Source organism: Dromiciops gliroides, chromosome 5, assembly GCF_019393635.1.
Source record: "Dromiciops gliroides isolate mDroGli1 chromosome 5, mDroGli1.pri, whole genome shotgun sequence".
NCBI lineage: Eukaryota > Metazoa > Chordata > Mammalia > Microbiotheria > Microbiotheriidae > Dromiciops > Dromiciops gliroides.
This window is the reverse complement of record NC_057865.1, coordinates 65,080,613-65,095,457: the sequence shown is the minus strand read 5'-3', so window position 1 is coordinate 65,095,457 and position 14,845 is coordinate 65,080,613. Positions and strand designations below refer to the sequence as shown.

Genomic DNA, 14,845 nt, shown 5'->3' with positions numbered 1-14,845 from the left:
ATTTGGAACTAGAAATCTTATAAAAACAAATATTGAAAATTCTCTACATGTAACTAGAAAATAATAAAATACTTTTATGATTAAAAAAACAACAAAAAAAGAAAATGTCATTGGATTTGGCAAATAAAAGATCATTGGTAACTTTGGAGAGAATAGTTTTAGTTGAATGATGAAACTGGAAGCTAGATTGCAGTGGCTTAAGAGAAGAGTGAGAAGAGAGGCTATTGAGACATGGACTTTAGACAGCTTTTCCTAGGAGTTTGGCTGGGAAAGAGAGGAGAAATTCAGGACAAAACAAACTGGTTGATTAAGACTATTGATCATTTGCCTCTGCTAACAGACTCTTGATTTAACTTTGGATTTTCATTATTTTTTAGCATTTAAAGAATAATTAACCAGTCTTCATGAAAATGTTTGTAAATTACACATGTAGTAACCAATATGTATCTTTGGTAGGAAAAGGTAATATTGTTTTGGATTAAGTGTTAATTTTATAAAAGAAATAGTTCTCTTTCTAGCATAGATGATTGTATTCTGTTGAATGTAGACAAAGGGAAAAGTTCAATTAGAATAAAAGAAATAGAAGCATAAACCTTAAATTTTAATGTTGAAATACATGAACTTTTAATATTTCTTCATTTCAAGGTCTTGATCCTACTGTTTTAAATCCTGGGATGCCAGTGAAATATCTGACCCCTAATCTACTACAGTCCAGAAACATGCTTGGTACTTCTAGTACCAGTAGCCAGTCTCACACTTTTGTGTCCAGTTTGGAGTCTGAGTGCTGCAGCAGCCCCAGATGGGAACAGGACAACCAGGTTAAAGTAGCAGTTTCCCTTCTCGTCTTTTTCACCCCCCCCCCAACCCCCCTAATGTATGTCATGTAAATCACAGTGCTCCACTGCTTAGCTGTTTATATTTAATCCACAATATGAATGAGTTTTGTTCTCTGATCATTTGTATTCTCTATTCTGCTAGCTGTGCTGTTAGATTGGGTGCTGGATGAAATCCTTTTATAGACTGTCTTCTGAAAACGATTTTTGGAATAAATATTCCTAGCTTAATTTTGAATTAATTTGATGGATTATAGATCCTAAAAGTGTTAAATTGTTATTGTTACACCTATACACTAAGGTTTCATTTTCTTAATTTACAGAGTCTTGAGCTTATCCCACACCTTCCATTCAGTATTTTGGTATAATTAGTTCATTTGGTTGTGATAGCTGTACTTGCCACCTTTAACTAAATATTCATGGTCTCTACAAATATTAGTGATTAAAAAGAGCAATAGGTAATATCCTCACTAAGGTTCCTGTGTTTCTAAGAAATTACTTGGGATCCATAGATGTTTATTAGACTATATTTTCTTTTTTTCTTCTCCCAACATTTCTGTCTATTAATGCAGATTATATTTTGCCATAAGTACAACTACATATAATTTGTGATTTTAAGGGCAACATTTAAAAGTAAAATTAAATAAGATGGGGTTTTGTGTTGTTACCAGAGGTATAAGAGCTGTAACTAATAATGAGATTTTCTTTCATCATAACAACAGAGAGAAAACAAAACCATGAGAAGCTAAAAGAATGAGTCTTTACCCTCAGCAAACAAAACTTATTGAGAGGAAGCTAATTCTATATCCTTATCACAGTGGTTACTTTTTCTAGTTTAGAGGGCTTTTTACCTACTAATTTAATGCAAATATACTCTTGTTTTTGTTTTTGTTTTTGTTTTGTTTTGTTTTTGGTGAGACAGTTGGGATTAAGTGACTTGCCCAGGGTCACACAGCTAGTGAGTGTTAAGTGTCTGAGGCCGGATTTGAACTCAGGTCCTCCTGAATCCAGGGCCAATGCTCTATCCACTGCGCCACCTAGCTGCCCTTCACAAATATGGTTTTAAAAATTAATTTAGGAGAATTATTAGCAAGATTATTTCCTCAACTTTATTTTACATTAATTTACATGTTTTGGTATTAAGTCTGAGTTTTACTAACATGCGATTAAAATTTATAATAATCTGTAAGATGACCTAATGAGAGGAGACCATAGTCATTAGCGTCCACCCACATGGACAGAGAGCCAGCTTTTAGTCAAGAAGACCTGGGTTCAGGTATTGCCTCTGTCTCATGATGCTGGCTTGGCTGGTGGGCCTGGGCCAACTGAATAACATTTTAGTGCCTCCAGTGAATTATCTGCAGAAAGGCAACTTACAAAGCATGGGTTGATTTTAACTAGGAAGGAGGAAGTTTCCTTACCAGGAATTCCCTACATTGATAAAATCACAGCTCCAGTTCAGATTAAATAAATTAATTTCATAGAAAAGTGATAAAGTGTTGAGATAGCTTTGTACTTACCCATAAGTTGATTTGATCTTGTCATAGTGGTGTTATCCAAGTTCAGCCTGGCTTCATTGTTAGGCTGTGTTCCAGTCCCACTTATGACACGCATTGGCCCCTGGGAAGGTCACTTAACTTTTCAATGCTCTGGGCAACTAGGACTATAAAGTGCAGAGAAGGTACTGACCTTGAATTGGAGGAGGGAATGAATTCTCTGTACCAGTAATATAATGGGTCCAGCCCTTATCTCCATCTCCTATAATGGTATAATTTTTTTTGTTGTTTTCTGTTTTTTTTTAGTGAGGCAATGGGGATTAAGTGACTTGCCCAGGGTCACACAGCTAGTAAGTGTTAAGTGTCTAAGGTCGGATTTGAACTCAGGTCCTCCTGACTCCAGGGCCAGTGCTCTATCCACTGTGCCACCTAGCTGCCCCTATAATGGTATTATTTTGAAAGTTTCCAGCTTAATAGAATGATTCGCTTCTCATTTTTTCCTCATTCTCAATGCTAAAGTATTCTTGAAGTCATTAGCTATTGTGGTGGATGCTCTAGCCTGCCCCTAGCCTCTCTAACCTTTAATTTCTTTCATACTGCCAGGGTAATCTTTCTTTTGTATACATCTTCTGCTTCAATGGTTTCCTATTTGTCAAATGTTTTAGCCTGTCTTAGCCCTCTGCAGCTTTGTGTCTCTTTTTCTTTTCCTTATCTTATGCTACCCCCTCCACATGTCCTCTGTTTATCCCAACCATACTCTTCTGTCAGTTAGGTCCATCAAGCACTTTGTTTTCTCCACCTTGGTTCATTGCATTTCCTGTGTCTGCCACACCATTCTCCCCATCAGCTCCTAATCTCCTTTTAAATTTTGAAACCCTACCATCTTCCTAGGTCCTGCTCAAATGCCAATTCTCAAGAAGTCTTTTCTGATCCCTTCCACGAGGGAATCATCCATCCTTCCTTGCTCTGATCACACAAAGCACAATGAACTCTTGTGAAATTACTATTCATTTTCTACACTATGGTTTTTATATAATTTGCATATTCATATTTACGTATGTACTGTGGTCCCTGCTAAATTGTAAGCTCCATAAAGAAAGAAATTAACCTTCATGACTTTAAATCCCCGTCAAAGCTTAGCATAGTGCTAATATGTAGTAGATAATTTAACATTAGTTTTTGAAAGTCTGTTTGAATGAAAGAAGGGATATGAAATAGCTTATCAAAAATTGGTGTGGAATTATTAAGTTGTAATTTTTTGTTTTTCTTTAGGAGAATGATGATGCACTCAGTTCTGTATCTATGAAAATGAGTAATGATGCAGGGGAAGAGCCTTCAAGTACCAAACTTGTGAATGCTAAAGAAACCAAAAGTTTAAAGAAAAAGGATCTTGAGTCAGCCATTTCTCCAATTGGTGTTAGTAATGGTTTCATACCTGGTGATGTCGGGACTGCTTCATCAGTTACTTCAGAAGCCAAAAATCTTGTTAGAAAATGCCTTTCTGAAAATAAAGTTTGGGAAGCAAAAGAACTTTCAATAAATAAAGGGTGTATGAGTGCTGAGGTTGTGGAGCCTGGGTTCCAGCAGCCAGATAATTTTTTAGTGGATTCTGGCAAAGGTGATATGGTCAAGGAGCATGAAGAGAAAAAAGGCTTAAAAAGGAGCTTTAAATTAGTTGAGTCTAGTCCCTGTGAGGAGATCATCCAGAACAAAAAAACCAGTTCAGAATACAGACGTGGTTATACCGTCGATTTTTATTCAAATCAAGATACAGGTTTGACATCCGACATCCACTGCCTTGCACTCTCTGGAGACAGAAGCCATCAAGTTGACTATGATAACAAGGAGAATATTGTCAACAGTTCTGTTTGTGAGCAACAGACACTAGAAAGTTCAGTTACTGAAATGATAGAGAAAAATCTCATGTCTGAACTTGATGAAGACTGTGAAAAAAACAGTAAGAGGGATTCTTTGGGTTCTAGTTTTCTATATTCTGATGATGATAGAGCTCAGAAAAGTATATGTATGGAGTCTGATACGTCTTTCCCTGGAATGTCTGTTGCTGAAAGCTCTTTAGAAAACCACTCCTTGGATCAGGATAAAGGTATTAAAGAATTCTCTTTTGAAGAATCAAAAATTGAAGACCTCCTGACCATACCACCAAGCTATCAGGAAAATAACTTTCCCAGAGAGGATATCCAGGATGCTAAACTTTATAGCATGCTAGCTCCTTCCTCATCAGAGGTGGTAAAAGCATTAAATTTCTTTAAGAAAAATGCTGTTGTTTTTCGAAGTTATAACAGTCAGATAAATACATCCAATGCTTCTGAACCATCAAAAATTAGTATTGCTTCTTTGGAAAGAATGGACATTTCCTATGCTCATACTGGTTCTTATCCCATGTCATGTACTCCTGCTCAAAAAGAGAAGTCATCTTTGGCATATCAGGTATGCATTTAATTTTCCTAAAGGAATTTTACCTTCTAATTGCAAAGAAGTATTTACCTCATAAAGTATGGAACAATAATTCCGCCTAATGTTTGTATAAGACAATATTTTTTGATGTGTTTTTGTATGACTTCTTTCATTTGAGCAGTATAGCTATGAGATAAATGAATGCTGTTCTCATTTTCTGGATGAAGAAACTGAACTACAGAGATCCTAAGTTACTTTTGCAAGGTGAATCTGTCCTGCAGTAAGAACTAGATTAAAATCTAGGTGTTGCAACTCCACTCCATTTTTACTTGTTTCAAGTATGAGGTGTTCAGGAAGCACCTCTGGTGTGAGAGTTTGCTGAGCCCTTTTCAGGGTTGCTCATCCATCTTTGGTGTCCACCTGTCCCCCAACTCTCTCCTGTGACCAAAAAGCTGTAGCATGTACAGCAGCCACACCCCACTAAGACTGTCTTGGCACGTAGGCTAAATCAGGCCACAGGTAACCAACAGGCTTCAAAACCCATCAGTGAGTTGGGGGGAGGGGGTGTCTACCCCAAGCATGTGAAGACTTCCCCAAGTGGAATGAGTGAATGAGAACAATTTGTTCTCTCCAAAGAGAGTGAGGTTAATAACTTTGTGCAACTTTACCTTACTTAATCCAATTATCACGCAGGTTAAGATATCATTGTCTTAATTGTGATATCATTGATCCTCTTTGAAAATGAAGGACAAACAATAATAACTATGCATACTTTGTATATTAGGTATTTGGATTCTTTTTTTTTTCTTTCCTTTTTTTTGAGAGGCAATCAGGGTTACGTGACTTAGCCAGGGTCATGCAATTATTGAGTGTCCTCCAGAGTCCAGGGCCCATGCTCCATCCACTGGGCCACCTAGCTGCCCTGATTTTTTTCCCCAACACAGGCTCTCTTTCCATGACAAAAATTCAATTAATAAATATAAATTCTTTAAAAAATACTCACTTGCAGAGTTTTTGTATTTACAAACTCACTTTTAAGAGGCAGTAGCTTAATAAGCACAGTGAGCTGGAGCAACTCCCTCAGCTTCTGAGTTTTAGCCACCTCATCTGTTAAATAGTGAAAAGAAGAATCCTGACCATTTCATAGTGGTATTGTGTTACAAAGAACAAATGAGATAATTCACATGAAAGGACTAAGAAAATACTTGGAAAGTTGTACAGCACCTTAGACATGTAAAAGGTTATTTATACCTTCCTCTTTCTAGTTCGATTGCCCTCTTAGCTCATTTATCGCTCTTTTTAATGGGTCCTAGTATATGAATCAATCTCTTATTGTTAGGAAGCATGTTCTGTCTGCTGCTACGGTCTAAATCTTCTTAATGTGCATAGGCTAGACTGGCAGCACCATTTCACCTTAAACGTTACTACTTCAATGTACTTGGGTGGTGTTTCACAGTTTACAGAACACTTTTCTATACAGTATCTCTTTAGAAGTTGTAACAAATCTTAAGGTTTGTAGGCTAGTGCTCTTTTACTGACAAGGAGACTGGGAAACTGAGGTTACCACATAAGTGACAGAGCTGGCACCTGGGTCATTTCAAGGATCCGTTATCCTCTCTGGCAGACTGTGCTGTTCATTAGACTTGCAGAGAAAGAAAATGTGCTTTAACAGTTATGATTTCATATAAGTGAGCGTTTTTCAGCTACGTGTTATATGTTTAACAGGCTGTCATTTAGCATCTTTCATTCTCCATTGGGGTAGCAAAGTACTATAATGTTTAAATATTAAAGACTTTTACTGTGATTCTTAAACTATTGTAGCAGACTCCACGTCAGACAAAGTCAGGGACTCCATACCGAACCCCAAAGAGTGTGAGAAGAGGAGCAGCCCCAGTGGATGGTGGACGAATTCTTGGAACCCCTGACTACTTGGCACCTGAGCTGTTGTTGAGCAGTTCCCATGGTAGGATACAAAAACTCAGTTATTTGAAGTGTTTGTTATTGCTTATTTGTATTTTAAGATAAAATTATTTCATTCTGCTTTGGGGTTGAAGGTCAACTTATAAAGGTCACACAGCTGGGTGATGTCAGGCATGTTACTTTTCTCTTGGCCTCAGTTTCCTCCCTAAAAGGGGGAAGATGACATCCAAATAAGACTAGATTAATTTGTGATTAGAGATAGAACTTTGGAAAAGTGATCAATAATAATTCCCATTTTACATATAAGAAAACTGAAGCCTCCCTAGAACGAATGATCACAGAGCCAGGGCTAAGAACCAAGCTCTCTTAGCCCATTGTTCCAGTGGTTTTTATACTTGACCTGGGCCAGGTGACCCTGGGCAAGGCACTGAACCACTTTCTGCCTCAGTTTCCTCAGCTGTAAAAAGGATAGGTTTGTTGTGAGGATCAAACAAGATAATATTTGTAAAGTACTTCCTTGGCATAATGCCTGACACACAGTAGGTGCTAAATAAATGCTTGTTCCCTTCCAGTACAGACATGGGACTGTGAATCCAGGCCCACGTCTCTGATTCAACCCTAATTGGCACTCTGTGGTTGACTTCAAAAATCTACCTCTCCATATTGTTTCCTTTTTATATTGAAAAATGACTTGTGAAACATTTGTTTATTTTTAATCTATTGAAATAACAAAATTAGTTGATTAATAGTATTTATATTTCAGGGAACAACTGACTGATTTTAGCAGGTAAATGCTTGATAATAATAATTATAATAATAGCTAACATTTATATAGCACTTATTATGTGCCAGGCACTGTGCTAAGGACTTTACCATCATTATCTCATTTGATCCTCACAACTGTCTGAGGTAGGTGTTCTTATTATCCCCCTTTTACAGATGAGGAAACTGAGGCAAACAGGTTAAATGACTTGCCCAGGGTCACAAAGCTATTAAGTATCTGTGGCTTAATTTGACCTCAGGTCTTCCTGACTCCAGGCCCAGTGCTCTATCCACTGTGCCACAGTGTGTTAGATAATGGCAGAAAATCTAAATAAGGGATGAGATCCTTCTCATTAACATTTCATATACTGTTATTCAAGACTTGTAAATGTTGTGCCTAACTGCTATTCTCTTATATGCAGGATTTCTGACTTCTGGTGAGTGAACTTCTATAAAGTATATCTGACTAAACAGAACAGTCAAAGTATAACTAGATCATATTACTAAGGAGATTATTTTTTATTTGATTTTCAAATCTATAAGTCAACTACCTTACTGTTTCATGAGTAGTAAGGCATCTAGATAGGACTATGGTGGCAAGATTCATCTTCGGTGGAGAGAAGAATGAGCATGTTATAATAGTAACATAAGTTGAATCTTCCACCTTGTAATAAAGGGAGCAGTTAACAAATAAACTCAAATGAAGAGTTAGGAAATTTTTCTAAATCCACTTGGATTCCTTGACGATTCAAAAATAGGAATGTATAAGAATTTACATTTCATTTTACCATTTCAGGTTTTAGAATGGGGTTTCCTCTTAGCATTCATGTTTTGTAAAGCATAAAGTTATTCTCCCTATTTAGCTGGATGACCTGATGTGTTCTATTTAGCAGTGTATATCATCATTAATGTCCTTTTTCCAAACTTGTGATCTTATTAGACTTTGACTAAAGTATATGTGCATATATGGCATATATTTGTAGATATCCATTTATTTATTTTTGGTGTAAGGCACTTTTGGGCTTAGCTGGGAAAGGGCTTTAATTTCTATCTCTAAAAAACTAAAAATGTGCTTTTTCCAGGCTTCCTATTCTTATTTCAATGTAATGAAGCTTCGGTTGCCTAAAATATTTTTAAAGACTCAGAACTACAGAAGTAGTGGTTTACTAACTCTTTTAAGACTCAAGAGAATTATGCTTACCAAGTAGCTATTTTATGTCCTTTATGGAGAAGGTAAGATTATTACATATTATAGGTGCAAAAGCATTCTAAGTTGCACACTTTTTTCATCCTATTGGCACATTCCGTACTGCTTTGCCTGCTTTTATATTGAAATGGTGGCAGTTGCTTGACTAAAATTATAAACTTTTTGAAATTATCTTCTGATTAATTTAAACAAATTAATCTTATGTCTTTTGGGGGGGGGGGTGTTAGGCAATTAGGGTCAAGTGACTTGCCCAGGGTTACACAGCTAGTCAGTGTTAAGTGTCTGAGGCAGCATTTGAACTCAGGTCCTCCTGAATCTAGGGCCAGTGCTCTATCCACTGCGCCACCTTAATCTTATATCTTAATACTGTAGTACATTAGAATTCCTACATACAACTCGTGCTAATTAAGATAGGGCCTGGGCCAAAGTTTATTTTACTGTGTCATTTGAAATATTGGGGGCCAGCCTGTCTCTGTTATAAATTATTGGGGAACTTGGCTGGGATTTCTAATTTATTGCTACTTATAAATTAGAGGCTATTGCAGGGAGAGTCAGCCCCCGAGTAAGAGAAGCTCATAAGAGAGTAGGAGAGGCCAGAGAGCAACTCTCCTGTATCCCGGAATTTTTATCTTTTAGGTAGAGGTGGGTCACCATACATTGATCTAAGCTAATTGGTTAGTATCCTTTAACTCCATTGATTGACATGACTTGCCAGGTAGTCAAGGTGAGTTTCCTTACTCTAGGTAGTCAGAAAGGTCAATCTGCATTACTTTTGTTATGCTGCAGGCTCTTCCCTGGCTGTCTTTGAAAGAGATCAGCTAAGGTTTCTGACTTAAGCCCTCGAGTTGGGGGAGACTACCCCCAAACCCCATTATTATTAATGATTTTCTCACATTACTTAGCAGACTTCTTCAAATATAGACCAAGTCAAAAATGTAAACCATATTTTGCTATCATCATTTGCAATACTTTTCTAAATAACTCCTTAGATACATTAGAAGCAAACATTTATCTGCACACAATTTTACATGCTATATAAAAATCAGCTTATCCATTAAAATAGAGCCCTTGAGTACTTAATAAGGGCACCTAGGTTGCACAGTGAATAGAGTACTGGACCTGGAGTCAGGAAGGCTCAACTTCCCGAGTTCAAATCTGGTCTCAGACTGTGTGACCCTAAAGAAGTCATTTAATTCTGTTTGTCTCAGTTCCTCATTTGTAAAATGAGCTGGAGAAGGAAATGGCAAAACTACTCTAGTGAGTAGGGTCAGGGAGATTTAGACGAAACTGAAAAATGACTGTACAACAACAGTACTTAAAGCCATAGTTTGAATGATTGCGTTAACCTGATTTGGGTTATTACACATAATTAAAGTAGAAACTAGACTTGGAAAAAATTCACATTTTAACTTCCTATCAATTGGCCCAAAGTCAGTGGATTTGGTTATAAAATAAAACTATTAAATTGAAACAGCAAACTATTCAAGATGACATAGAGATAACTAGCTTTGACATTAAAAGAACTTTAGCATATCAAAACAGGGGTTGTCTCCTTTTTAGCTACCTTACCTACATCAGTATTGAAATAATGCACATTGTTTGACTATTTAAATAGAGAAATGATTTTAGGAAGAAACTTATTTTTATTATCCTGTCTTTGTTTTGGTTGTGTGCTAAGATTTTAATCATGATTATGTACAGGAAAAGAACATAAAGAATAAATAATGGGAGAAATTGCCCAGTGGTAGAATGGGAAGCAGTAGTAGATCAAGATGTAATTCTTATTTCTTAATGATTTTTTATTCTCAGTCACTTCATCAAATTATAAATTTCATGTAAAAGATGCCATATAAAGAGTAGACGGGCAGCTAGGTGGTGCAGTGGATAAAGCACCGGCCCTGGATTCAGGAGTACCTGAGTTCAAATCCAGCCTCGGACACTTGACACTTACTAGCTGCATGACCCTGGGCAAGTCACTTAACCCTCATTGTCCAGCAAAAAAAAAAAAAAAAAGAGTAGACAGCATGTTAGTATAGATGACTAAATTAAGGCCAACCAAGAAATACCTTTTCTTTGGCTAATTTTGTGACATAGATAAACCCAAACCTCTTAGAAGATAGGAAAGGAAGCATTAAAAGAGAATTATTTCATTTGAAAAGATTGTCTGGCCTTTATCTAGTCTGAAGGAAAATTCAATAAAAGTCATATTTTGACCCAGGAAAATGACTACAATTTCAGCTACTTCCTCTTAAATTTCAGGTCCTGCAGTAGATTGGTGGGCACTTGGAGTTTGCTTATTTGAGTTTCTAACAGGAATTCCACCCTTCAATGATGAAACACCGCAACATGTATTCCAGAATATTTTGAAAAGGGGTAATTTTTTTTCTATTAAGACCTGTTTTACTAAAATGTTTTACTTATTTGAGCAGTAATTGACAAATCTGTATATGTATTTATATTTATAGATATTCCTTGGCCTGAAGATGAAGAAAAATTGTCTGATAATTGTCAGAGTGCAATAGAAGTCCTTTTAACAATAGATAGTTCAAAAAGAGCTGGATTAAAAGGTAAGATTTAGTATCATTTTACTTTAAGTTTTCTTGATGCCTTTGGGTTTTTTTTGTTTGGTTGGTTTTTTTGTTGTTTTTTTTTAGTGAGGCAACTGGGGTTAAGTGACTTGCCCAGGGTCACACAGCTAGTAAGTGTTAACTGTCTGAGGCCGGATTTGAACTCAGGTACTCCTGACTCCAGGGCCGGTGCTCTATCCACTGCGCCACCTAGCTGCCCCCATGCCTTTGTTTTTAACCTGTTTTTTCCTTTTATATTGTCTGCTCCTTACTTCATGAAATGTGTTTCTCTGCTTAAGTTCCATATCTCATTTTTAAAAGATTATTTCATCTCTGCTAATGTCCAGTATCAAAGATAGGGAATTAACATAGATAAATATCATTGCAACAGCAATTCCTGTGGATATGAGCAAAAAGATTTTGAAAGAAGAATTGCAAGTGGTTAACCAATTTGAATTGCTCCAAATCACTAATAATAAGAAAAAATGTGATTTAAAACAATTTTCTGTAGTTTCACTTTACGTTCAGCAAATTGGCAAAAAATTAAAATAGTTATTGTCAAAGAGGCTGTAAAAAGGCAGACATGCCTAATCCACTGTTGGGGGAGTTTCAAATTGTTCTAATGATTCTGGAAGGCAGTTTGGAATTTTATGATCCAAAACTGGACCAATTCACAAGTGTACCAATAGAGCATTAATACTTCTACAACAATTATCATTTTCTTTTTTGTCATCCTTGCCTATCTTGTTAGGCAAGCATTTTTCCATATGACTGTTAATAGTTTGAATTTTTTTCTTTTGAGAATTGCCTATTCATTCCTTTATCTATTTTTATTTGTCATTTATCTGTTGGGAAATTACTATCATTCTTATATATTTGAATTAATTACGTTCATATGTTGGAAGTGAAGCCTTTATCAGGGAAACTTTTCTGCAAAGAATTTTTTCCCACTTAACTGCTTCTCTTCTAATTTTAACTTCATTTTATTTTGTTCAACATTTTTTCAATTCTCTGTAAGAAAAATTATCCCTTTTCTTTTTTGTGTGTGATTTTTTTTTTTCTATTCCTTGTTTGGTCACCAACTCCTCCTTGTCCATAGCATAAATGATATATCCTTCCTTGCTCCTCTAATTAGTTTATGTGACCATTTATATCTAGTATGTATACTCATTTTGGACTTAACTCATTATATGTTGTAATGTGTTAGTCTAAATCCAATTTCTGCTGGACTGTTTCCAGTTTTCCCTTCAGTTCTTCAAAATAATGAGTTCTTGGGGGCAGCTAGGTGGCACAGTGGATAGAGCACCAGCCCTGGATTCAGGAGGACCTGAGTTCAAATCTGGCCTCAGACACTTGACACTTACTAGTTGTGTGACCCTGGGCAGGTCACTTAACCCTAATTGCCTCACCAAAAAAAAAAGAAAAATAAATGAGTTCTTGCTCCAGAAATTGGGATGTTTGGGTTTATCAAGCACTATATTGTTGTGTTCTTTTTCTTCTGTAAGTTATGCACCTAATCTATTCCAATGATGGAAATCTATTTTGTTAACCATCACCAAGTAGTTGTGATAATTACTGCATTCATTTGAGACCTCCTTTCTTCCCATTGTTTTTTAGGTTTTTTTGTGGTTTTTTTCCATTATTTCCCTTTAGAATCTTGCTCTTTTGTTCTTCCAACTGAATTTCAATTATCATATTTTTTAACTGTATAAAGTAATCTTTTAGTAGTTTGATTATTCAGATACTAAATAATAATAAATAATTAAATTAACTGATATTTTCACCTTTAGTATTTTGGTCTGATCCTCCCAGTTATTAGATTGGCCTTATTTTCTATAGTGTTTTGTAGTTGTATTTGTATAGTTACTCTTTGTGTCTTGATAAGCACCAAAATATCTTTTCTATGATGTAGTTACTTTGAATGAGATTTTTGTCTCTTTTTTTAAAAAACAGAAATGAGTATTATATTTGATCACAAGATTTTTCTGCAGCTATTCATGTCCTCACGTGATTTGTATTGTTTTTGTTAGCACTGTGGTCTGTTATATTTATAGTTTTCCTAATATTTAACCAAGCCTTCATTCCTGCTCTTAATCCAGCCAGGTTGTAGTGTTTAATCTTCATGATATGTTGCTTGTTTATTAATATTGTATTTAAATTGTTTTGTAATTCATTAGGAATATTGATCTCTAGTTTTCATTTTCTTTTTCTTCCTGGTTTAGAGATCAAGAACATATTTGTAGGGGCAGCTAGGTGGTGCAGTGGATAAAGCACCGGCCCTGGAGTCAGGAGGACCTGAGTTCAAATCCGGCCTCAGACACTTAACACTTACTAGCTGTGTGACCCTGGGCAGGTCACTTAACCCCAATTGCCTCACTTAAAAAAAAAAAGAACGTATTTGTATTACAGAAAGAGTTTGCTAGAATCCTTTTCCCAATAGTTTATATAATGTTGGAATTAATTGTTCTATGAATGTTTGGTAGATCATTTATAAATCCATCTGCTTTGGGGATTTCTTTCTCTTTGGGAATTCATTTATGGCTTATTCAATTTCTTTTTCTGAGATTAGGCTAAGATAACAACAACAAAAATAATAGCTAACCTTTTTGTAGGGCTTGAAAGTTTGTAAAGTGCTTTACATGTTTTCTCATTTAATACCCACAACAATCCTATGAGATTGGTGCCATTATCCCTGTTTACAGAAGAGGAAATTGAGGCTGAGTGGTTATATGCTTTGCCCAGGGTCACATGGCTAGTGAGAGCCTGAGGAAAAATGTAGCCTCCTGTTCTGCTTCCATTCTTTTAGTGTTGGGTTCTTAGGCCTTTTTTTGAACAGCCTCATTGTACTGGATGTGATTATGTCACCCTACCGTGAAGCAAGCAAAGAAAAAGCAATTGCCAGGAAAACAAAGGCAATGAAAATCCTAAAGGACAACCAAAGACCAAAGACACCGCGCCCCGACCTCCAGTCCAGCTATAGGGACTTGAGCTCTGAGGATTGCTCAGCTGAGAAGTCTTGATCCACAAGACCTGATGTGTCAAAGTGGTTGTCAGATTTTACCTAGAGATGTTTTAGCTGGTAACTGTTAAACTTTCAGTGCAGCCGAAAGTCCAAGAATAAACCTCTGGGCCAGATTTGCAAGGTAGTAATGGCAAGATCATCTCGTCATCATTGCCTGGAGGATCTGCTCTAATATTTAAAGACAAGGACAGTTTCCACTTTCCACTGGCCAGAGGGTTAGTTCTGTGTCTCTCACTGCCTAATACCATTCTTTTCTCATAAGCACATTTGCCGTTTCAGGAAGCGTGCTTATATTTGGGAGCTCTGATTTTCAGTGTCACCCTGACAGTCAGTCAGCATTTATTTAATGCCATCTGGGTGCTGGACACTGTTCTGAGTGTTGGTGATACACATAGTTGTGAAGTCAGGTTTCCAAAATAATCTTGGTTGAATTGACCCTTTCAGAGATTTGAATTAATAATCTAGGTTCTTTGAATGCGTTTTATCAATACCATATTGGGTTTTTTTGGGGGGGTTTTGTGGGGCAATGAGGGTTAAGTGACTTGTCCAGGGTCACATAGCTAGTAAATGTCAAGTGTCTGAGGTCATATTTGAACTCAGGTCCTCCTGAATCCAGGGCCAGT

At 36.4% G+C, this 14,845-nt stretch overlaps 1 protein-coding gene across 1 annotated transcript in view; it reads left to right on the top strand.

The window, feature by feature from the left end:
* Positions 1-14,845, top strand: part of MASTL (microtubule associated serine/threonine kinase like) — a 32,091-nt gene that overhangs the window by 13,781 nt on the left and 3,465 nt on the right. Inside the window, exons 7-11 of the mRNA XM_043967445.1 lie at positions 646-818; positions 3,602-4,777; positions 6,566-6,707; positions 10,893-11,006; positions 11,099-11,200. Of these exons, the coding sequence (XP_043823380.1) occupies positions 646-818; positions 3,602-4,777; positions 6,566-6,707; positions 10,893-11,006; positions 11,099-11,200 (1,707 nt within the window). The remainder of the gene's footprint in view (positions 1-645; positions 819-3,601; positions 4,778-6,565; positions 6,708-10,892; positions 11,007-11,098; positions 11,201-14,845) is intronic.